This window comes from Sander vitreus, chromosome 20, assembly GCF_031162955.1.
Source record: "Sander vitreus isolate 19-12246 chromosome 20, sanVit1, whole genome shotgun sequence".
Classification (NCBI taxonomy): Eukaryota; Metazoa; Chordata; class Actinopteri; order Perciformes; family Percidae; genus Sander; species Sander vitreus.
Genome location: NC_135874.1, coordinates 5,591,218 through 5,613,723, shown reverse-complemented (window position 1 = coordinate 5,613,723; position 22,506 = coordinate 5,591,218). Strand labels below are relative to the sequence as shown.

The following is a 22,506-nucleotide window of genomic DNA, read 5'->3' as shown; positions in this document are numbered from 1 at the left end:
TGCGACGGGGCCTGCAGAGAGATGAGAGGATGGCCTGGCAAGAGTCCCGCGCACTCATACACATGGTTCGAGTTAATAACTCCCTCTTCGATGTCATAAATCAACTGTGCAGCCAGCGCGAGTCCACATGGGCCGTGCGTGTTCGACATTCACAAAGGGGAGATCTAGGAAAGAACAGGGTGGGGTCTGAAGCTAGGGGAGCGCTTGTTCTACTGCATCTATAAAATCAACTGCTCTTGCAACAAGGTCACTCAGATGGTCTTCTGGCAGCAGCAGCAGCAGGCAGGCTGCTCTGCATCTGTCCTGGAACCACCTCTTATCTCCAAAAGTCTGACTTTCAACATGTGAGTGGCACATCAAGGACAAATGATTCCAAAATGAGATAATCATTTGGAAAAAGTACTTCTACTGTTGAAAATGACTGATAGTGCAAGATTAAAGCAAATTCCATTGTCTTTCGTTAACCCTTAGCTAACACAATAACTTCACAGCACACCTCGTTTATAAAATAAATTAAATTACACTTTTTTATGTCTTTTTGGCATTCTTTAAATGTATCGCGGAACTTGGAAAAAGGTTCAAAATGGCACTTAAATGTACTGTCTTTTGAAAGGCTAATGGTTTGTGTCCGGTGTTTGGTGTTTTAAGCCCCCAACGTCGCCTTCCAGGCAGCGCGGCAATGGTTATGTTTAGGGTTAGCTGCCTGGAAGGCGACGTTGGGGGCTTAAAACACCATCGAGCTTTGTGTCCACTGTGGTGTTTTTTGACAGCAGGGATCACCCAGCTTCCCAGAATTGGACGTTTGTTGGGCTTGCCACTAGCAGTTATCAGTTTCAAACAGGCTTCAGCCTCCTACAACCCCCGATGGCTTCGCCTGATTGGACAAATGCTTTACAATTTACATAAAGTAGCCTGGATTCAACTTTATGCAAATTAGGAGCGGGCACGCTTCTCGAAAGCGGCCATGACACTACCAGAATGCATTGCCCGGCTGCTCACATAGACAACGAATGGGAAGCGGGAAAAAGACGCTTGACAGTGGACACGTACCACAACACTAGTTCTTCTTACCTGTCTGGGCTCTTTTGTGTTGCAGGTCTCCATCTTGACCTTTGACCCTGCTGTGAAGGCTGAAATGGCCAGACAGAGGTCCTGCTGCCGGAGCAGTGGCTCTATTAGTTCCCACCTCTGCAAAATACAGAAAAACTGTTGACTGTGGTGGCTGCTATCAAGGTTCATGTGCTTTTCACAGAAACTCTTGGTTTCATTTATTCTTTTATTATGTATAAGTATTACATTTAACATCAGTGCTTTTTACTAAATGTACTGCAATCCAACAGGTTTTGTGTAAACAAATGGTTTCCAGCTACAGTATATGCAACTGACTCAAAAGGGAACTGAGACATATAACTTTACTGGATTTCAGATTTCTACAGCTATCAATCGGAAACCTCAACTGATTTAAAGAGATGCAGTCTGAAATTGGCAAACTTGGCCGCGTTTACTTCCTGGAAAGGGAAGGACTGTTCCAACATTGAACCCCATTTTCTTGTTAGCAACATACTCGTGAATGTTTTTGTGTCACCTGCTTGCTTTAATGTGAGCCTCAGGCTGCAAACATAACACCTAATACCTGTGATGTCCAGCTGAGATCATCATGAGTAATACAATGGTACAATCTCTACAGTGACTAATGCTGACGAACGTGACTAAACGTAAATTAAGGTTTGGCATGCAGTTCCTCATGTGATATTAATAACATTTGTGTTTGTGTTTATCATCTCTGTAACCTAGCAACAGAGGGACATTTTGTTTAGGCTACAGAGGAGGAAGACGGATCGTGGCATTAACATGTTGATAAAAGTCATATTTTCCACAACAAAAGCCATTTATGTTACCATACTGTATGCTAATTTGTCAGATAAATAATAGTCTGGATCAGCGGAAGTACATTGCCATGATAATTGCCTAAACTTCGAGCTAGCAAGCTACACGCTGAAAATGGCAAGTTTGGAAGAACGTTTGGATCGTGCAACAAGACAGGCCTGCTTGGTTCTTTTGGGGAATGATTGTAAAGATTTATAAAGAATATGTTTCCTCTCTAACTGGGATGTTTTGGGGCCGATTGGCGGGATTGCTGTGGAGGAAGTACACACGATGATACACTGGTAAGAGTAAATGACGTTCATTTTATATTGTATGTGGCGTTTACTTTTTCGGGGTGCAAATGTTCCACCAAAACAAGTTCTTTCCCGAGACTATTTTGCAGAGCCACCGCCGCTGCATCCGGAGCTTAGCGCCGCCCAAGACAATTGTGATTGGTTTAAAGACAGGCAAACAACAGTGTTTTTTTCTCCTATCCAAGAATGTATGTGTGGTGTAGCCAGACCTTACTCCACAGGGCTGTGGAGATAGGGCTGGGAATGCGAGAGTAGATAAATAACAATACTATATACTAAATACGTGTAATTTTTCATATCTGACATTCACATCATCACTAATGCTTGTGCCCCGTTGCACATAGTCCCTGTGCCTTCTATATACTTACACCTGAGTCATCAGGGTGCACATATTCTGGCAGTAATTCAGACTTTAAGTGTGCAACCCACAGTCACTAGTCACTAGCCCACTAGTGGCAGAGGACTGACCTGCGACTGCGGCCTGATGGCTCCGATGCCCCTGCACTCTGCCAGGCCGAGGGTGTCTGTCCCACGGGTCTCCAGACACAAACCGCCTTGTTTCAGCACACTGGACACCGCTTCCTGCTCGGGCACCCTGAGGGAGCCATTTACAGAGAGGAGAGACACAGGGGTCAATGAGAGGTCTTATTACGGCAGTAAATATCAGATGGGTTGAATTGACTGCTTGCTTTATTGTGTAATTGAATCACACCACTAAGTAATGTGCCCTATTACAACACATACTTTTTACTTTTCTTTCAAAATATACAATTGCAATTGGAGAAACACAGTGATTTGGAAGAATGACAGAGAGCAGATACAGCCAGAGAGGCAGGGGCGTAGGAAACAAGCTGCTGGGATAAACATTGATACCACACTCGGATGTTCCCATCCATAGCACATATATTTAGATCATTGGTTCTGAACTTGGGGGTCATAACGACCCAAAGGATTTGCAAGATCTTTACTGATTTAAGTGCTCGGGAGGAAGACATTTTGACTGCATTTATGATTGTGTCTTTTCTTTCTCTAAACGTGGATTTTTACTGTTGAAATGAAAGACAGAAACTCTGTTCAGCCTCTAATAATCAATCAAAAGAAACACAGCCGAACACATTTTTTCAGTGTTTATTCAATTCACGAGTATTTTCAATTGGTTGGTTTTTAATGGTGTTTGAAAGGAAAATGTGGCCCTCTTGAGCACAAAATAATAGTCACAGATCAGGCAGAAAGTTGTCCCCGAATTCCAGGATAACCTGCAGACATACTGTATACCTCCACTCAAAAATCTAACTTGGATGTTCCACTGCACTCTCTGTGCTCACCTTAAATCTGAGTTTAAACGTGTATATATGGACTTTATATTGAAGCAAGAGACACCTTCCGTCCAGTTAAACTTTAAAATTAAAAAATATTTGCATATTCATAAATTCTGGATTTTTCAATGTGATGAAAGAATAGATACAATGTTAAGAATTATTAACAATTCAACTTTTTTGTGGGAAAAAAACCCACATCAGACTAACATAATTATTCTAAGTATGTATACATAGACAAAGCTTTGACAGAGAGCATGATTCAACCTGTTCAACATGAATGACAGTGATTGCAGCTCAGTTTGAGTGCCGTACCTCAGCTCAGGATAGACGTTCTCCATGTACCAGCGGAAAGGTTTGCAGTTCAACTTCCGCCTCAGTGTCAGGCGGTCTGCAATGCTACAAAAAGAAAACACAACACAAGAGAGAGACACAGTAGAGAAGAGAAAATAGAAAAGGGATATGTGGAGAATATGAGACACAATGACAGAGAAAGAAAGATGTTAAAAAATGACACCCTGATGCAGTACTCGGCTGAACCTACAGACTCAACTAATGGGAATCTTATAAATAGTGTTATGGAAATTATGAGCGTGGGTTAGAACAACTATTTTAATGAGTTTATCAGTGTTTTAAGCCTCCAACGTCTCCTTCCAGGCAGCGCTGCCTAGAAGGCACTAGGATTAGGCAATGGTTATGGTTAGGTTTAGGATTAGGGCTTAGGTTAGGTGCCTTGAAGTCAACGGTTGCAGCGCTGCCCGGAAGGAGACGTTGGGGGCTTAAAACACCATCAAGCTTTTAATGATCGCCTGACTAATACATTAAAGGATGTATAAACATGGTATCCGAAGAAATACATTAAAAAGTTGAGAGAAGAGGGTGATAGTATAATGGACTGACCTGCCAAAGGCCTTGCCCTGGGCTGACGGCCTTGCAGAGTAGTAGTACTGTTTAAACTCATCCATCCACACCTCAGCAGCCCGCCGGGTGTTCCTGCGTGGACATAGACACGCAACACCTGCTCAGACACAGTAATGACAGTGCTGCTGCCATTCCAGTAGGCAGCTCTAATGACAGTCTCTCTCTCGCTCACACACACACACACACACAGACACACACACACACACACACACACACACACACACACAAGCCTTCAGATGCCACAATATTTCCCCACGTCTCCAGTAGGAATGTCATCCTCCTTAAAATCTAGATGTATTTGCGAATGAAGACAAATACTGTAGGCAGATGAGACAGTTTGGTGTGTTTCAGACTAGCAGGAGTATCTTTTAGACAAGATATTTACACAAAAAAGTAGCAGTATTTACAGCCTATATTGATATTTAAAAATAAATAAATAATAGACCTTTAAGAAACCGATATCATGCTGAATGCTGAAAGTTGGGGGTGACTAGTTGCCTTGCCAACTCTAGTTAAATATAAGTATAGTGTTCAGTGTGACAGTGAGCCAGCTAGGAAAAATGCAGCTCCGATCACAACTTCAAAAAGCAAAAATAGCCTATTACGTTATAGAATTTTTATTCAGTTTTGTTGCCGGATCACGTTGTTTTCTTCAGAGTTCCATTCAAGTTCATCCAGAAAACTTTATAATGGAAAATATTAAATTTATATAATATAAATATTAAAGCTGGATCTTTGTCAGTATCCTGAACACTAAGAACAACTATTTAAAGACTGAGGAGTTATTGAGTTATTTTTATGTTACATGGTGTCTGGGTTAGTGATAGACCGATTTTATCGGCCAGCCGATATATCGGGCCGATATTTGCGTTTTTACGTATATCGGCATCGGCTGATAGTTTTTTCCCGGCATTATTTACAGACAGGCGTCCACAGGCAGCTCTGTGTTGCTGGAGACGCTGCAGTTCACGTGCAGACCATGCACTGCCCCTCCCCCACTAGCAGAGTGCTGGTGCTGGAAGCCTGGCAAGCTTCCAGCACCATGTCTTAAATTACAAATCAAGCACTTTATTTCAGTGGCTACTTTTCAGGTTTATTGTTTTCTTAAATTATGTGTTGACAAAGGACATTTTGTGATGACCTGATTATATCTGTCTTATAATATGTCAGCAAGCAATGCAAGGCGGTTGTAGATGTTGATGAAAGCCTTTTACCCATGCATAGTTAACTATATGCAGTGGCCCCAACCATATGATGCACATTGCACACATAATTTGGGTGATATGAATGTAAGATGATTGCAGAAGTGACACTGTTCTGTGTTTTTGTTTATTATTTTTAAAGAAATGGCAGAGCAGATTCCGAAAACAAATCCAGTGTGGCAGGGTTTACATTTGTATGACGTAAATTGAGGGAGCAAAAGTAGTATCGGCTCCATATATGGGCTCAAGAAAATCGGCAGCCCGTATCGGTCATCGGCTAAGGCTGATGGAAAAAAAATCAGTATCGGCATTGGCACTAAAAAAAATCCATATCGGTCGATCCCTAGTCTGGGTGAAGATGTCCTGCAAACTTTTTCAAAATCCATACCTACTTACTCATCTCTCACTGCCGCTTGAGTCAAAAAGCCAAAACATGTAAAACGTGTGAAGCTCTTTCACTTCACACTGAACTGTGCTGATTCATGTGACACTTAAGGCTGAGTAAAAGTCTTGGCAGTTGGTTAATTGCTTTGCGGTGTAATAACGCTGTACAGCAGACAGGATGTCAGGTTTCTAACTAGATCAACCCACTCACTTAATGTAGGTGAGGGCATTTCCTTCTGGGAAGTCGTATGGGTGCCGTTTCCTAAACACGTGACCCACGCGGCTGCAGGGAAGAATCTCCAGGCTTCCTCCGCACATCCACACCCGGAAAGAAAGCTCTGCAACAGAACAGACAGAGGATGAGGTCAAGTATGCAGGCAGGTAGTTGTTTCTCTGTCAGTCTGTGTGATCTGCATCATCCCAATCTCGGCATGGCCAAATTCACCTGCTACATCTTTTAAGCAGCAGATGCTTATAAGCTGTATATCAGCAAAATGAAAGCTGCTGTTGCAGATAATTTAATGCTGTGCTGCCTTGCAAATACCAAGGTCACATTTGGCATTTTGGAGAGCGGGCTGCTGGGTCTCTGCAGCATCCAGAAGCATCTGCGGTGGTCCAGAGCCAACACGACTCAATGCATGAAATGAAGAAATTAAAATGTCCAGTTTTATGACTTGAATTTTAATTTTTCATTATTATTTGTGTGTTCATGACAGCCGTGTCATAGGAAACATTAGGTTATTATTCTTTTTTTAAATAAACATGGCAGTCAATAAGAGGAATAAGCAGGGCTGTAGTCAAGTCGGCCTTTGTCGAGTCCAAGACCAGGACTAGTTGAGATCGAGTCAAGACCAAGTCCAAAGAGGTTCAAGTCCAAATCGAGACCAAAAAAGTTTGAGTCCAAGTCGAGACTGACTCCAAATGAGAGACAGTCAAGATCGTAGAAAGAAAGGATCAAATTAAGGCACATTATTTACTTACTTACTTACTAAATATAAAATGGAAATGTTCCCATTCTTGAACTTTGAACTTGTGCTGAAGAATTCATAGTACAAAGTGCTCGCTGACATTGTGTCTGTGGCCAAAATGAAACAGATTGATGCCTGATGATTGAGGTATAGTATATGATGCAGCCAGGTGTATACCAGGCGACCAATCACGATGCCTGTTCTCGATGGATTTTGAATTAAACTAATACATGTTTTCTGAACGTGTGTGCTTCAGCAATGTTTTTGTTTTGAAGGAGGAAGTTACTTTAGAACAAAAGTTTATTGTGCTGGACTCGGTCGAGACCAACTAGAATATTTGACGAGTCCAATGGCCGAGTCTGAGACAAGTCTGAGTCCAAATACCAACGAGTCCGAGACGAGTCCGAGACAACAGAAAAGCGTCTTGAGTCCGAGTCCAGACTCAAGTACTACAGCCCTGAGAATAAGCATTCTTTTCTTCATTTGGTTTTAGTTATGTTAATCCAAGTGAGCGCGAGACTCTTTGTTCTGCTTTACAGAAAATAGAAAAATCATTGTTCTTCTAATTACTGAAAGTACACTAATGATTGCCACCAGGTTAAATCCATTTTCCCTCAATTGATTTTCCTTTTAAAAATCAGTGACCAGTGCAGAGTTCAGAGAAGTTAATTATAGGGATTTGATTTAATATTCCAATTCAGTATGCCTGTATTTTGTAAAGTAAGTGTATAATCATCTGTCTACCTGCTTCTCTTCTGGCCAACTCTTGAAAAGTCCACATATCAAAATGTAAATATCTTTCAGAAAAGGAAAGTTTAAGAAAACGTAATGGAGTAAAATTAGAAAATTAGTATTAATAAATATAATTAGGAATATTTGCTATTTTACAGTATATGTCTGAAGTTTTCCAGCAGGGCAGAGTAAAGCTTGGTTTTGTGTTCATATTTAAAGCAGCTGTACTCAAAAAACTTAAAAAATAAATAAATAAATGGAATTGCCTCCACACTGCTCTCACAGACCGTTCCCCAATACGTGAAATAAAACAGCTATCAAAACAAAGAACAGAAAAGCTCGGAATACAACACACAAGGAGGGAGTATGACTTCATTCTCTGCTCAGAAAGCCATTACTCCACTTTTTCTTTACATAGTAAACAGTTGTTTACATAGGCGCCGATATATTTTCCGTGGGTGCTCGAGCTCCTGAGCACCCACGTGTGCCAGACTGCCAGTAGGCTACATTCATTTAAAATTAAACATTACAGTTGGTGCTAAGTGGAGTGTCTGTCATAGTGCGATTGGTTATGTCGCTGTCAGTCCCCTGCTCCATATCCTATCCGCCAATCACAAACTTCTCATCTCCAATCCTATCTGTATCTGTGAGAAGTGCCGCTGTCCTGAGTTGAAAGATAGCCTACTTTACGGCTTTATTATCGAGTTAATAGGCGTGTGTGTTCGTGTCGGCCGCTGTCCATTTCCTAAGGTTCTGAAATGCAAACATTTTTTGACTACTTTTTTAAAGGGCGTGCGCCCGTGAGCACCCACGGAGGAAAACATAAATCGGCGCCTATGGTTGTTTGCTGCTGTATTAATGTTCTGAATGTCGAGTAGAGGACATTTAAAGAGACTCTGCGCAGAATTCCTGCGGATGATGATTAATAAAAAGTCATTCTTCTGATTCAAGTAAAAGTTCAAAATCATCAGTGAGCTGACCAAAGTTTTCCCCTCCCCAGATGTCCATGTGGGTGTCATACTGGCCCAGGTGGTTGAACCAGCTCTTGTCCATGACGAAAATCCCACCAGCGATGACGGGCGTCCTGCAGAGTAGAGAGGAGAGGAGTCATTTACATCTTTTACACTTACTGTACTGCAGTGTTGTGACCAAGTCATCTTGGCTCAAGTAAGTCTCAAGTCATTTGGCTCACTGTGTGTTAACTGCTTTGTGCTATTTTTAATTGAACATTTGTTTGGGAATCAAAAATAGTATCAGCTGACAAAATAAAGGCCTGAAGGTGGTTTTGTAGAGGGTCCTTATGTCTATATTTATATGATATCACTGAGGTAAGGAATATCTAGGAAGACTTTTGCAGAAGTATTTTGCGCAAGATTGTTTTTGTACTTTGATTTATTAATGCAAATCCATAATATTTCATACCTATACATAACGTATGGCCATGATGAATTTTTCAGGTTTAGAATCAATATTATGGCAATACTATGGAAAGAGGAATAGGGATGATGACGAGCGGACAATAGTAGACACACCTGATCGCCTGCGTGGGGTCGCTCCTCGCCATCTTCTGCTCGATGGGAATCTGCTCCCATTTGAAGTGGAGACTCCAGTCAAATCCTGAAGAGAAAGAGAGCAAAATAAGAGATGAAATATCTTCTAAAGAAGAAGGCAGATCAGAGTATCTGAATAACTGATTTTGGTGGAACTGATTTCATACCCATTATGGCAACAACTTCTTACAGAAATCCGTATTTAAAGTTCACTGCCGTTGAATGAAAACCTCACAAACTTTACTTACCAGATTGACTAATTCATCTAGCAAATTCTATCATGAGTTTTGAATTTTTCTGTCAGAGATGGTGATGTCATATGTGGAGGGAGTTTGCGAAACAGGGCTTTTCCCCGACTGCTGTCAGCGGTGTGTTATCAGCCATTACTGTACATGATTTGTGTGTTGTGTCCTGACCTCCTCTCAAGTCAGCGGAGGCAGCCAGATAGGCGAAGTTATCCAGGCTGATGACGTCAATGATGGGGCTGACAACTCGCGTATGGTCCTGCATGGGAGGAGGAGGACACGCACATTACCATCGAGACATGACTGAACATTTGGAACGTATGCCTACCATACACTAGAAGACTCGGAAAAGACTTTGAAAAGACTAAAGTGTGAGTGAGATGGTTGTCATGATGTCAACTTTAGTCACAGACTAGATCAGGGGTCATCAATGTTTTTTTAAACCAAGGACCCCTTAACTGAAAGAGAGACGGAGCAGGTACCCCCTACTACATATACTGTATAAAATGAAGTTGCATATTAAACTGGGCCTACAATAACATGTAGGGCAGCCTAAAGCCTTTATACATAGCCTTTTTAGTACATAGAATACTAAGCTATTAAAATAATAATTGTTGGCATGATTTTATAAATAATGTAATATTAAAGGTGCTCTAAGCGATGTTGGGTGACGGCACTTCTTGTTGACGTTTAAAGTATTTTCAAACAAAACGAGGCTAGCTCGCCCCTCCCTCCTCCTCAGCCCATCCCCTCCCCTTCCCTTCCGTGCTTCCGCGCACTAACCCCCTAAACCCCCACCCCCAAATCCTTCTTGTCGGTTATTGGCTGGAACGCTGGAACTCTATTTGTTATGTTTGGTGGTGCAGGTTGGCACAGTTTGCTTTTTGTTGCAGTTGGTGGAGCCTGGGCTGTCGATAATCCATTCCATTTCACTCACAGCGGTGTTTGGCGGAGAGAATTTCAACATCAAACGGTCACATTTATCCATGATACAGTATTTCTATGTAAACCAGATTATTAAATATTACACCATATTAATTACTACCAGGGTGCATGGAACAGGGAAACAGTCTAAGAGAGGTCAAACCTCTGCTAACAAAAGGAATGATGTATCTAATCCTGTAGAAACACATTTCAATTAAATGTAGCATCGCATTTCATCTTTCTTTTAATTAGGCATGGAAGTTATTAAATCCAGCCAAAGAGGTGGTTATGTCAGAAAAAAGAGATAAGCATGTTGGATTTCTATCTCAAAGGTTTATTTCCAAAAGGCGTAAAAATGAACCTCTAACACTGTCATTTAGTCCCCCTATTTAGCATTAATAACCAGTATGGAAACACTTAATAAATGCAAGCAAATGTAATGCCTGTAACTATAACCGCTCTTGTGACGCATCTATAATAATAATAATAATAAACTTTATTTCTAAAGCACTTTTCTTAACAAGGTTACAAAGTGCGTTCCAGAAAATCTTTAACTGTTTAAACAGATAAGTAATGTTTGATATCACAATATAACACAGCTGTAATCATATAATATATGTCGTCATGAGTTATTTAAACACATTTATAAACTGTTAAACCCATCAGAGAAAGATTTGTACGAATCTGTTCATACACAATGACTGATGCTTCATAGGAGGAGCTATAATTGTTCATAGGTACGTTAATAAACACTTAAAATGTCCTCATATCGGCTTACAACTACATTACAGTGTGTTATGAAACTTTAATTGAAGGTTCATATACTGCTCATAAATGCTAACAGGCGGGGTTAAAATAAAAAGTGACTGGACATATTTATGTTGTTCTAGTAGTTTTTCTGTGCTTTTATAATGTTTCTCAGTGCTGCATCTCTTTTAATCTCTTGTATGATGAAGAGCACAAACCGAAATGTGTTCCTAATACTACGAGTGTTGCTGGAGTTTTGACCTCTTCCCAATAACAGAAAAATTAGCAACCCTGGGCGCCCGGATAGCTCAGTTGGTAGAGCAGGCGCCCATATAGTGACGTTTAGTCCTCGATGCAGCGGGCCCGGGTTCGATTCTGACCTGCAGCTTTGCTGCATGTCATTCCCCCCTCTCTCTCCCCTTTCATGTCGTCAGCTGTCCTGTCAATAAAGGCCTAAAAGTGCCCCAAAAACTCTAATTAGCAACCCAAAATCTGAACTTAGCTCTCCCACCGTTGTTGCATTGGATGGGAATGATAATACATACAAATAATTATACAATACATACAAATTCTGACCCAGGGATTTAAAAAAATAAGGTGACACAAAACTTTATCTTGAACAACGTTTCAATAAGACAAGAATCTTCCTCAGGATCATGTGAAAGTTCAGCAAAGCAATTGCGTTTTCTTTGTGCGTGTCAAGAAAATAAATCAATATGTGTCACTGTAATGAACATTAAATGTCACCTCGAGCTCTGTGGCGCGATGAATTAGTCTCTCACTGGAATATGTGACAGACAAAAACAGGTTTAATGATTGATTTATTGCCTGTTCTGATAAGGAGAGATGATTTCTGGTAACAGCCCACCTCCCTCTTTCTAGTGATAAACAAGTCATACACAGTCATACATGTAAGCTCAAAGTGGAATTTAACCCTTCCCTTTTCCTGAGTTGTGTGGTGTTGTAAGTTTGTAGTGCCATTTGTGTTATATTATGGAACATTAGGATAAAAAATGGAATAGACTGCTTGTATTGTGCAGAACATAAGCACCTCTGAATTCTTCCCACAGTTCATAGCGGACAGATAAACATGCTGGATAAATAACATGGAGCTTAAAGTAAACACAGTGCTGAAGAGAACTGTTGATTCCTGTAAATCATATCAGCTGGACTTGTAGGCCTTTATACTGTTGGCTAGTTTAATTTATAATAAAACATCATATTTTATAAACTACATGTGTTTTGCGTGCAAAAATCTTCATTTGTAAAATAAATAAAGCTGACAGATGTATGTAGTGGAGTAAAAAAGTACAATATTTCTCTCTGAAATGTAGCAGAGTAGAAGTAGAAAGTAGCATGGAGAAAAAAAAAGACTCAAGTAAAGTACAAGTACCTCAAATTTGTTCTTAAGTACAGTACCTGAGTAAATGTACTCAGTCCCATTCCACCACTTGTTATCTGCCTCTATATGTGAATGTGTGTCTGTGCCAACAGTGCAGTTTGCCCACGAGGCATCTGTATGTGTCCGTGTAGCCGAACAGCTTAGCATCGGGACAATCCGACTGACTGTTTCCAATTAGAGCCATCCCTTTCCGCTCAGAGGTTGAACCCGTTGTGAACTTTGTGTTCATTCATCAAAGAGTGTGTGTGTGTGTGTGTGTGTGTGTGTGTGTGTGTGTGTGTGTGTGTGTGTGTGTGTGTGTGTGTGTGTGGGGGGGGGGGATTTGCTAATGCATGAAGAGGCTGCACTTCCAAAATGGATGTCACCAATTATCTCTCAATATCTCAACCCTCTTTTCCCCTCCTTGTTCTCTCGTTCTGTGTATGAATTTATTACAGTGCCAGTGTGCTGTTGTTTTGTACCTCACATCTGGCTGCCTTTGATATAGCTGAAATTTAAGCTCATCATTCTACTGTATGTCAATTTGGGAGAGTGAATCAATTTACCAGACACAGAACAGAAAAATGGAACTGTAGAATAGAATAAAAAGCTTGACCCGACATAACTGGAAATGTGTTTTGTGCACACTGAATTCCACAGTTTCCAAATGTCATTTGGCGTGTGGAGATCTCTATTTCTTTGCTTCATCGCCCAGTAATGTCAAAGCGGTCTCTGAGCAAGAGACCAACAAGAGAACACACTGTCTAGCTTGGGCTAAAAGGTCAAGTGCCAGACTTTTTTTGTTGTTGTTGTGTGCTTTGAATCATGTTCTCTACTGTACATGCTTAATGCTCATACACTTTTTAGAGATATTGTGTTGTTTGTGGTATTTTAACTTCACAAAAACATGGCTGTACCAAAGGCCGTCTATCAGCAATGATTGTTAGAGTGCATGAAGGAGAACAGCGCGGACATGCGCTTCACACAGCGAGCGGGCACGCGCGCCACCCGGCGGAAAAGGGAGAGAAAGAAAAAAAGAGACCGCCGCTGTCTGGAGGATAACTAGCCAGTTGAGATTGCGTGTGTGCGTCCTTGAGAACTGTAAGTCGTATAACTTATGTTGTCAGTTCATTTAAGTTATTGTTATTGTATTAGTCTATAGTTCTTGCAAATTTTTGCAAAGTTAACTGGTGATTTTCATGTTTGTTTTCTCCACCTGCTAGCTAAATTGCACGTGGCTGTTGATTCAATATAATAGCGATTGCTGAACGCCCTTGCTCGCGTTTCTTTTTATTTTAGGTGCATTATTTACATGCTGAAGTAGTTACACTGCATTAAGATAATGTAATTAATAGTGGGTTTATTGTTATTATTTGCTATATATAATTCCTATGCATTGTGTATGGTAGCCTTTACAATGTTATTTATTTCTTTGCAGAACCACACACACACGCACACGCACACACACACACACACACGTTTGTACTGTTGCTTGTTGTCTCCGTCCGTGTTTTAACAGACACACCTGGGGCGAAGTTGGAAACCAGAATCAGCTACAGTGAACTGTCTGGTGTACTTTCTGAACAAAACAGCAGACTTCTGTCCTTCAGCAAAGTACAAATACATTCTTTATTTTTTTTAAAGGAATAGCTGAACATTTTGGGAGATGTACTGGCTTTCTTCCTGAGAGGTAGATGAGAAGATCGCTCCCACTCTCATGTCTGTACACTAAATATGAAGCAACTGTCAAGAGACGGTTAGCTTAACTTAGCTTAGCATAAAGACTCTGGGGGGAAACAGCTCTGTCCAAAGTTGACAAAATAGACCTACCAGCACATCCAAAGCTCACTTATTAAGTGTAAAAACAGCAATTTCGGGGCAAGAAATAATCCAAGACATAATCATGTGTAAAACTGCAAATCATAATTTTAGCACTTTAGGGTTTTGTACACATGAAACAACTAAAATATAATGTGTTAATTAGTGAGCTTTAAAGGTGCTGGTGGGGAAATAGTGTTAGCTTCCCTCTGTTTCCAGTCTGTATGCTAAGCTAAGCAGCTGCTGGTTTTAGATACATGATTTACCGTACATGAGCATGGTATCAATCTTCTCAGCAAACCCTCCTCAAAAGAGTGACTAAATGTATTTCTCAGAATGTCAAAAGATCTAATTAAAAGGCAACATATTTTCTGTGCATTGACAGGATTGGAGAAGCTGCTAAACAGCAGAGGAGGAAGAGGAGAAAAAGTAGACAAGATAGCTCAATGTTTGTGAGTAAAGTTGTGAATAAATAGCATAGGTGAATCTAGGCAGTTGAGCCAGACGCAGCGCTTCCTTTAAACCAAGGGAGTAGATGAAAATGTGAGGCACACTGGAAGCTCTGGCAGCTCTGTCTGAGTGTCAGACTTTAGTGGGAGGACACATGAGGGGAGAAGTGATTACTGAGGAAAATATGAAATTAAATCGCTCCTGCTGCTGATAACACCAGACATGTCTCATGTCTTGGTCAGTGCAAGCGCTCATCTCTGCAGACAATTAGGTGTCTCTAAATCATATATTTACATGCGGTGTGCGCTTTGCTTGTGTGGCTTTGTGAAAGTGAGACAGAAAAGCAGACAGAAACAGTGAGGGCTCACAGCCCAAATGCATTTGAAGGTTTACATGAAAATACCATGAACATTGAAAAAGCAATGAAAAAAATCCCCCTGATAATGAAAAGTGTCTGTTTTCGCATTTCATCCTGGTCACATTTTTTTGAATTGCGAAACATTCATGCGTGAATGTGATTGCAGCGTCCCTGGTGGGCTGCATTATTTAATTTGTAGGATGCGGTGAAAGGGGGGAGAATCTTCCCACTGCATGTTTTGGATTAGAAAATGTATCCAGCATGCAGCCTGAAGCAAGAAGAAACGCTGTCACCATGCACAACGACACAAACCACCACAGAAAAAACACAAAACAGACCACTTAGTGCAGTAAAACCCTCAGGTGGAAAACGGATTGTTTGAAAATAAGGCTTCATGCTCTTTCCAGCAGTGGCAAGGGCTGGAACTAACGATTATTTTTTTTATTGTTGATTAATCTGTCGATTATTTTCTCGATTAATCGTTTAGTTGTTTGGTTTATAAACTGTCAGAAAATGGTGAAAAATGTCGATCACTGTTTTCCAAAGCCCAAGATCTCTGCCGGGTAAATCCAAACAGCTAGCTAGACTATCTGTCAGCAGCAGTGGCAGCAAAAACTGTCCTGTCCTGTTGTATGGATGTATAAAGTAAGCATTGGTGGTTCAGTGGTAGAATTCTCGCCTGCCACGCGGGAGGCCCGGGTTCGATTCCCGGCCAATGCAACACTGTTTTGGACAGGCTGCGACTCAGAGTTTAGACTTTAGCATACACATGTTCCACCAAAACAAGTTCCTTCCCGAGTCTATTTTACAGTGGCGCAGTGACTCCGATTGTGATTGGTTTAAAGAAATGCCAATAAACCAGAGCACATTTTTCTCCCATCCCAGAATGCTGTGTGGACTAGCCAGAGCATCCTCTACAGCGCTGTGGATGAGGGTCTGGCAATAGGAAACTAGGTATATTATGACTTCAATCTGAACAAATTGAGATTTTATTTAACAATATGCAATATACAGCCAATAATATCTACCCTGAATTGGAGCAAAATCCCCTGAAGCGTTACATCACATCACAGGGCCAGAAAAAGCAACTGTTCCACCTCCGAACTGTGTTCCGTGTGTATGTGTGTGTGCGTGTGTCTGTGTGTGCGTGCGTGTGTGTGCGCTGCACGTATTAAGTGTCTAATTGGAGAGTGTGAATGACGGCAGACTGTGAGCCTGTGGGTCTGTACCTCCTTGACTCTCTGGATCATCGGCTGCAGCCAATCAGCGTTGACCTCACAGTGGCTGTCCAAGAAGGTCAAGATGGAGGCTGAGGCCGTGTTGGCGCCTCGCACACGTGATCGGATCAGACCTGAGGGAGAGCACAGGGAGAAAATGACACTGAAGTCCGACACCGGTCAAACATCTACAATTTGATTAAATTGGATGCTGCTTCACTGCAAGTAGGGATGTCAACATTTGTAAAGCCTAATGTTGCAAAGGGACTGCTGGCATGAAACTAAAGCACTATTAAAAAGGTGCACTCCACTGATTTAACATATTCAATAGTTATAGTAAATTTACGTCAGAATTTCCATCTTCCGTGGCTCTTAAGGGATAGTTCGGATTTTTTAAAGTGGGTTTGTACGGGTCCATAGTCAGTATATTACTAGTCAGTACGATATATTCAGAATATTTTCCCATTTTTACCTTCCTGTCAGACAGCCCTTTCCGACGGGGAATTGAACGTCATCGCCTTTATCTATGCTCTCTTCAAAGCCACTAGACTCCTTTAATAAAAACAGTCATTTTACTTTTCAGAACACAGGAGTTGCCGGTTCACCGCTGCCTCGATCTGTTAGTTAGTTTGTGTTATGTGTAAAATTTTGTCAAAGGAGTCCGGTGGCTTTGAAGAGAGCATAGATAACGGCATGAGCGGCAGTAAAAATATTCTAAATATAGCATACACTTAAACTGATATTGATTTTTTTTAGGTAGCTAATATATGTTTAGCTGCTGCCCCCATCAACAGCAGTACATGTACTGGTGCAGGTAATACACTGACACTGACCTCATACAACCCCACTTTCTGACCATTCTTTTTATAAACCATCCCTTGCAAGTCCCCCAACCTTATAAAAGTCCAATACTTAATGACTGGACTCAATTTAAAAGGGGAAAAAAGCACTTTTACCAAGTATTGATTAATGCAGCTGCCCTTCTCTGCCTCGCCTCGTCTACTTCTGCTATAGTAGATTTTTTTGTTATGTCCTTTGTTTTCTAACAATGCCTTGCAAAAGCAACAAGTCAGTGTTAATGTGAAGCCGAAGAGTTCTAATCTATTTTAGAAGACACCAAGTTGAGAACAGAATCGCTACAGGCGGTGGAGGAATAGCAATAAAGGTGTCTTTCTTTTGTCAAAGTGTGTCTACAATCACAGTCATTTGCATTTAACACGAGCAAGTGTGGAGGAGGTTAATTGTCTTTTTTTCTGCAGCAGCTACAGTAAATTAAACCGGTGCATCTCATCATCTGAAGAGTTTTGGTCCAAATTCAAAGGTCATTTAAATAACAAGCCTGTGAAATTGTTTGCATTTTTCAGGGTGGTGATGGTGCAGTGGATATGACCCATGCCTTTGATGTGGGAGATCTGGGTTTGATTCCCACTGTGATAAATCAACCAATGTGTCCCTGAGCAAGACACTTAACCCCTAGTTGCTCAAGAGGTGTGTTTAATCTGACAAATGTATATAGCAATTGTAAGTTGCTTTGGATAAAAGCGTCAGCTAAATGTAACATACAGATAACTGTTCTTTTAAGGGCAAAAAGCAGCCTTGAATTCAAACTTTTAGCTAATTATTTGTATTATATATTTTATCTGTAGTAAACCTGGATGAGTAGGTCATGTTTCTCAGATGAATTTTGATTTTCCTTTTTTCCACCTTGAACAGTTTGCAGCATCAGCAGGGGTGAGGCAAAAGAAATCGATTTATTTGTGCTATGTAGAAATATGAGTTGTAGGGAAGGAGTGATTATCTTTTTAAATCAAAGTCCTCAGAGATGCACTTTGTAACACGGCAGTTCTATCTCAAACAGACTTAAAAAAAAAAACGAGCTCATCCAGTACGTAGCTAACAGAATAAACAGGATTTAACAGACACCGGTAGGAAAGAGCTTGGCTCAGTGCTGCTCACTCAGTTTGGTAATAAAGCAGTATACATAAAAGGCTTGACCAGCATTACAGAACAATAAAAGAATAGTTTCAAAGTGCCTTTTTCTAAACCTTTGCCTAAAGCAAGCGTCATCAACTACATTTTCCAAGGGCCAGAAGTTTTCTAAGCAGACACTGTGGGGGGCCAGAAAATAAACCGATGCATACCTACTATGCCCATCATTGTTTGATATTTTCCCTTTCTTACTAAATTCATGTTCAGTGTATTATATTATTTATGTATGAGTGTGAACAGACTCCTAAAAAAACACAGAAATCCATAATGATAACTAGATAGGATACTTACTGTAAACTAGAAAATGCTCTCAGATCTCCGCCAAGGAGGCAGTTCACCGAGGAGTGATGGTTAAAATCGGTGATTACAGAAACGTCTGCAGTGGAGGTGAAAAACACTCAGAGAGCCTGGAGCGAAAAGTTGACTTGGAAAACCGCAGCTTTACTGAGGAATGGATTGATAAGTTTGCATTCATATTGCCAACTTTCAGTAACGCTAAACGTGACCCCTTCCTGATCAGCCTCTATTATTCATTGATTGTTTATATCTACTATTATTTCCATCTCAATTGTTTTAGAGGGTTACTTCCAAATAGGAAGAAAAAAATGCTGGATATGTTAAATACCAGAACGCATTTTGTTTTTCTTCCTCTTAACATTTTCTAAATTCCTTATTATTCTGCGGGCCGGGCTGGAAGCTTTGATGGGCCGCCGGTTGAGGAGCGTTGGCTTAAAGGATGAGGCTTGCGACCTTCAATATTTTTCTTATTGACAATAAATCCCATGAAAAGACCGAAACCAACAATGTGTTTGTTTGCCTCTCAATGCTTTCTCACTTCCCTGTCTGTGGCTCTGAGCTCCAAGCAAACCTTAAAAAACAGGTCAAGAATAAATCGTTTTATTTTAAGAAAAAGGCTCGGTAATATTCTAATGCAACTGAACACTGTAGTTTTAAAAAATATGTTACTCAACCCGGACTATTGTTAGCCATGGATTAGGTTCTTTGGCGACTAATTACAGCAGCAGGATGGTTTACGTGGGATTGAGTGAAAATAAATGCCAGTGCCCCTGATTATTGTAATAAAGGAAAATGTCACCCAGTGCAGCAGTAGGGCTCATTGATGTATTTTTAATAGGTTTTGGACAATAAAGGAGCTCTATGGCACAGAGGAATACATTATATAGGCATTGACTACACAGAAAATACCTATTATTAAGATCGAGAAATTGTTGGTTTTGGTCTTTTCATTGGACTTTTTGATAATAAGAAAAATACAGAATATCAGCAGACTAACCCTTTAACTGGGAAAGGAGTTTAATTTGGACACTTCATTCATGTGATGATTAATGAATAGTTTCAGTCATTTCTCAAGCTAAAATGACAAACATTTGCTGTTTCCAGCTTGTCCAATGTGAGCATTTGCTGCCTCTCTGTGTTTTTATAATATTTCTTTAATAGAATTATCTTTGGGTTTTGTCATGTTGGTCAGACAGAACAACATTTGAAGACCTCACTTCGTGCTCTGGGACATTGTGATAGGCTTTTTTTTATTTTTTTGAAAGGTTTTATCGACTAAACTACGGAAGTACATTGAATTCACAAAAGAAAAAAAACAATTAGCCAGCTTATCTCCTAATTAGGAGTTGCTATCTCATAATTCACGATAAAAAATATGATCTTGTAATTATGAGAAAAGTTAAGGTTGGATGTGAGATATTTATTGGTTTAGTGGTATTCCACAGTTCCCATCATATAACAACAGAAGCCTGCCTCCCCATGCTTGTTGGTTGTAATTGTCGGTACATTTACTGTAATGCTTCAGTGCTCGATGATCTCATGCAGAAATTTGACGCCATTAAAAGAGAGAAAGTCAATGATGCATGATGGTGTGAAACCATTAAAGGAAAGAAAGTCAATGATGCATGATGGTGTGAAACCATTAAAGGAAAGAAAGTCAATGATGCATGATGGTGTGAAACCATCAAAGTGCTCATATTATGCTTTTTGGCTTTTTCCCTCTTTTGTGCATGTTATAGGTTTACAAAGTGAAAAAGCCCAAAGTCCACCCCAAAGGGACTTACCATCTCCACCAGAAAACACTGTTCACAAACTGCTCCAAACAGCTCTATTGTAGTCCAGCCTTTACTTCAGAGACAAACGTGGTCACTTTGTAACACACGTTATAATGCTCGCCTAGCTGCTAGCGTGGCACGCCCTCATACTCTGCTTCTGACTGGCTAGTAGTCCTTACCTAGGTACTGTCAGGGCCCGCCCTCATACTCTGCTTCTGACTGGCTAGTAGTCCTTACCTAGCTACTGTCAGGCACGCCCTCATACTCTGCTTCTGACTGGCTAGTAGTCCTTACCTAGGTACTGTCAGGGCCCGCCCTCATACTCTGCTTCTGACTGGCTAGTAGTCCTTACCTAGCTACTGAGCATGTGCGACTCCCAACAAAGATGGAACAGAAGTGAGATGTCTCACTCTGTAGCTAAAACAGAGAGCTCAACACACAGGGTGAAAAGAGGAGCTGCAGCAACATGCAGCACAACAATAATATGGTGTTTTTTGAAAATTAAACCATGTAAACCTATTCTGATATAACCTCTAAATACAATTACGAACCTGAAAATGAGCATAATATGAGCACGTTTAGAGCTGTGTAAAGTAAAATCAACTCTAAAAGTCACAGGGACTTTGTCGTTTATGTGTGTTGATATAATCTCTGTATTTCTTGGGTCATCCAGTTAACCCACTAGTGATTATTCTACATTTTTACCTAACAAAAGATAACAAACAGACATGATGACATGGATTAGGAGACTATTTTACAGTAAACTTGAGCTTAATCAGGCTTGTGTATCACCTGGGATGCCGGTTGGGATCCGCCTGCCTAAATTCAATATGCTTATGTTTTGTCAGCATGTGCTTCGTAAGCCCAAACAAAGTCTTCAGCCTGCAGAGAGAGAGCAGCAACACAGGAAGCAACCTGAATAAGAGGGATTATCATTAAGACATCTAAACAAATCAGCAACGCTGCTTCTTTTGGCTTTTACTTTGGCTGAACTTTCTTGTTTTCTAGGTCGAGGATTTGATCTAATTCAGGGATTAACTTCATTCAATTCAGAAAGTGGGTGATGAAACATTGGGTGACTCTTTTTACATTTTGTGGTTTTTTAATATGGGGATGAAATTGAGAAAACTTTGCGGAGTTGATCCAAATTCATTTCTCATGACTTTGGGTCATTTGTGTTGATTATGGCTCTTATTGAGGCTTTACAGTCTGGTTAAGTTTTTGTTACTGCCATGCTGAAATTATTAGACGATTGATTTATTTACTTAAAAAATAATCTAACAGATTTCGAGTTTATTTATCCGGCAAGAATGCCATACGGCTTCTCAAGCGTGAAGATTTGCAGCTTTTCTCATTTTTGATTTTTGATTATACATTTAATACTTTGAGGTCATGTTCAGACAGAATGGGCTCTTAGAACTTGTGATGGGTATTTTCCACTATTCTCTCATATTTTATTCTCAAATCAATCAATTGTTAAAATGAAAAAAGAAAAAACGACAGAGTAATAAATCATTTAAATGACTGTTAGTTGCCACAGTTTTCTTTGGTAATTTCACTGAAACTGTATTACTTTGTCTAATTTTTTTTATTTTAAGTCATGTCATGTAATTTATTTTACATTATCTGATTGTTGTAATGAATGATGCTGTGCTAATCAACATGCCTTTTTTGCCCAATATTTTTCTTTATTTAGGATGCTATGACAATTAAACCTTCATGTTGGATTGCTTACAGTTTTTTTTTTACAACTGCTTACACACAAAATCTTTACATGTCACAGGATTTTTGAAAACTCTCACTGAAAGAGCAAAGCTACACACCAAATCTCCAAAACCATAAGCTATTTCTCAGCCTTTCATTCAGTTTTCAATTGCATAAAACACTAAAAAAAAGATTACTTTCACTCTAGGACATTGTATGGAAATGTAGATATACTGTAAGCCTATGAAAGACAAAAGAGCTTTAGATTTAGAACAACAATGTGTAGATGGTGTATCCAAAGATTTACCATTATGAAATAAGTGTTTGCCATTTGATGCAAATGCTTCA

The 22,506-nt window shown here is 40.2% G+C and overlaps 1 protein-coding gene and 1 non-coding gene across 2 annotated transcripts in view; one reads left to right on the top strand and one right to left on the bottom strand.

Moving 5' to 3' along the window:
- galnt16 (UDP-N-acetyl-alpha-D-galactosamine:polypeptide N-acetylgalactosaminyltransferase 16) overlaps nt 1–22,506 on the bottom strand; it is a 53,699-nt gene that overhangs the window by 7,793 nt on the left and 23,400 nt on the right. Inside the window, exons 6-14 of the mRNA XM_078277563.1 lie at nt 16,406–16,527; nt 9,670–9,757; nt 9,236–9,320; nt 8,684–8,787; nt 6,215–6,341; nt 4,397–4,489; nt 3,812–3,895; nt 2,649–2,775; nt 1,072–1,188 (exon numbers count right to left, since the gene is read on the bottom strand). Coding sequence (XP_078133689.1) covers nt 1,072–1,188; nt 2,649–2,775; nt 3,812–3,895; nt 4,397–4,489; nt 6,215–6,341; nt 8,684–8,787; nt 9,236–9,320; nt 9,670–9,757; nt 16,406–16,527 — 947 coding nt within the window. The remainder of the gene's footprint in view (nt 1–1,071; nt 1,189–2,648; nt 2,776–3,811; nt 3,896–4,396; nt 4,490–6,214; nt 6,342–8,683; nt 8,788–9,235; nt 9,321–9,669; nt 9,758–16,405; nt 16,528–22,506) is intronic.
- trnag-gcc (transfer RNA glycine (anticodon GCC)) lies at nt 15,826–15,896 on the top strand. The gene has a single exon. It is a non-coding gene; the product is annotated as a tRNA-Gly (tRNA).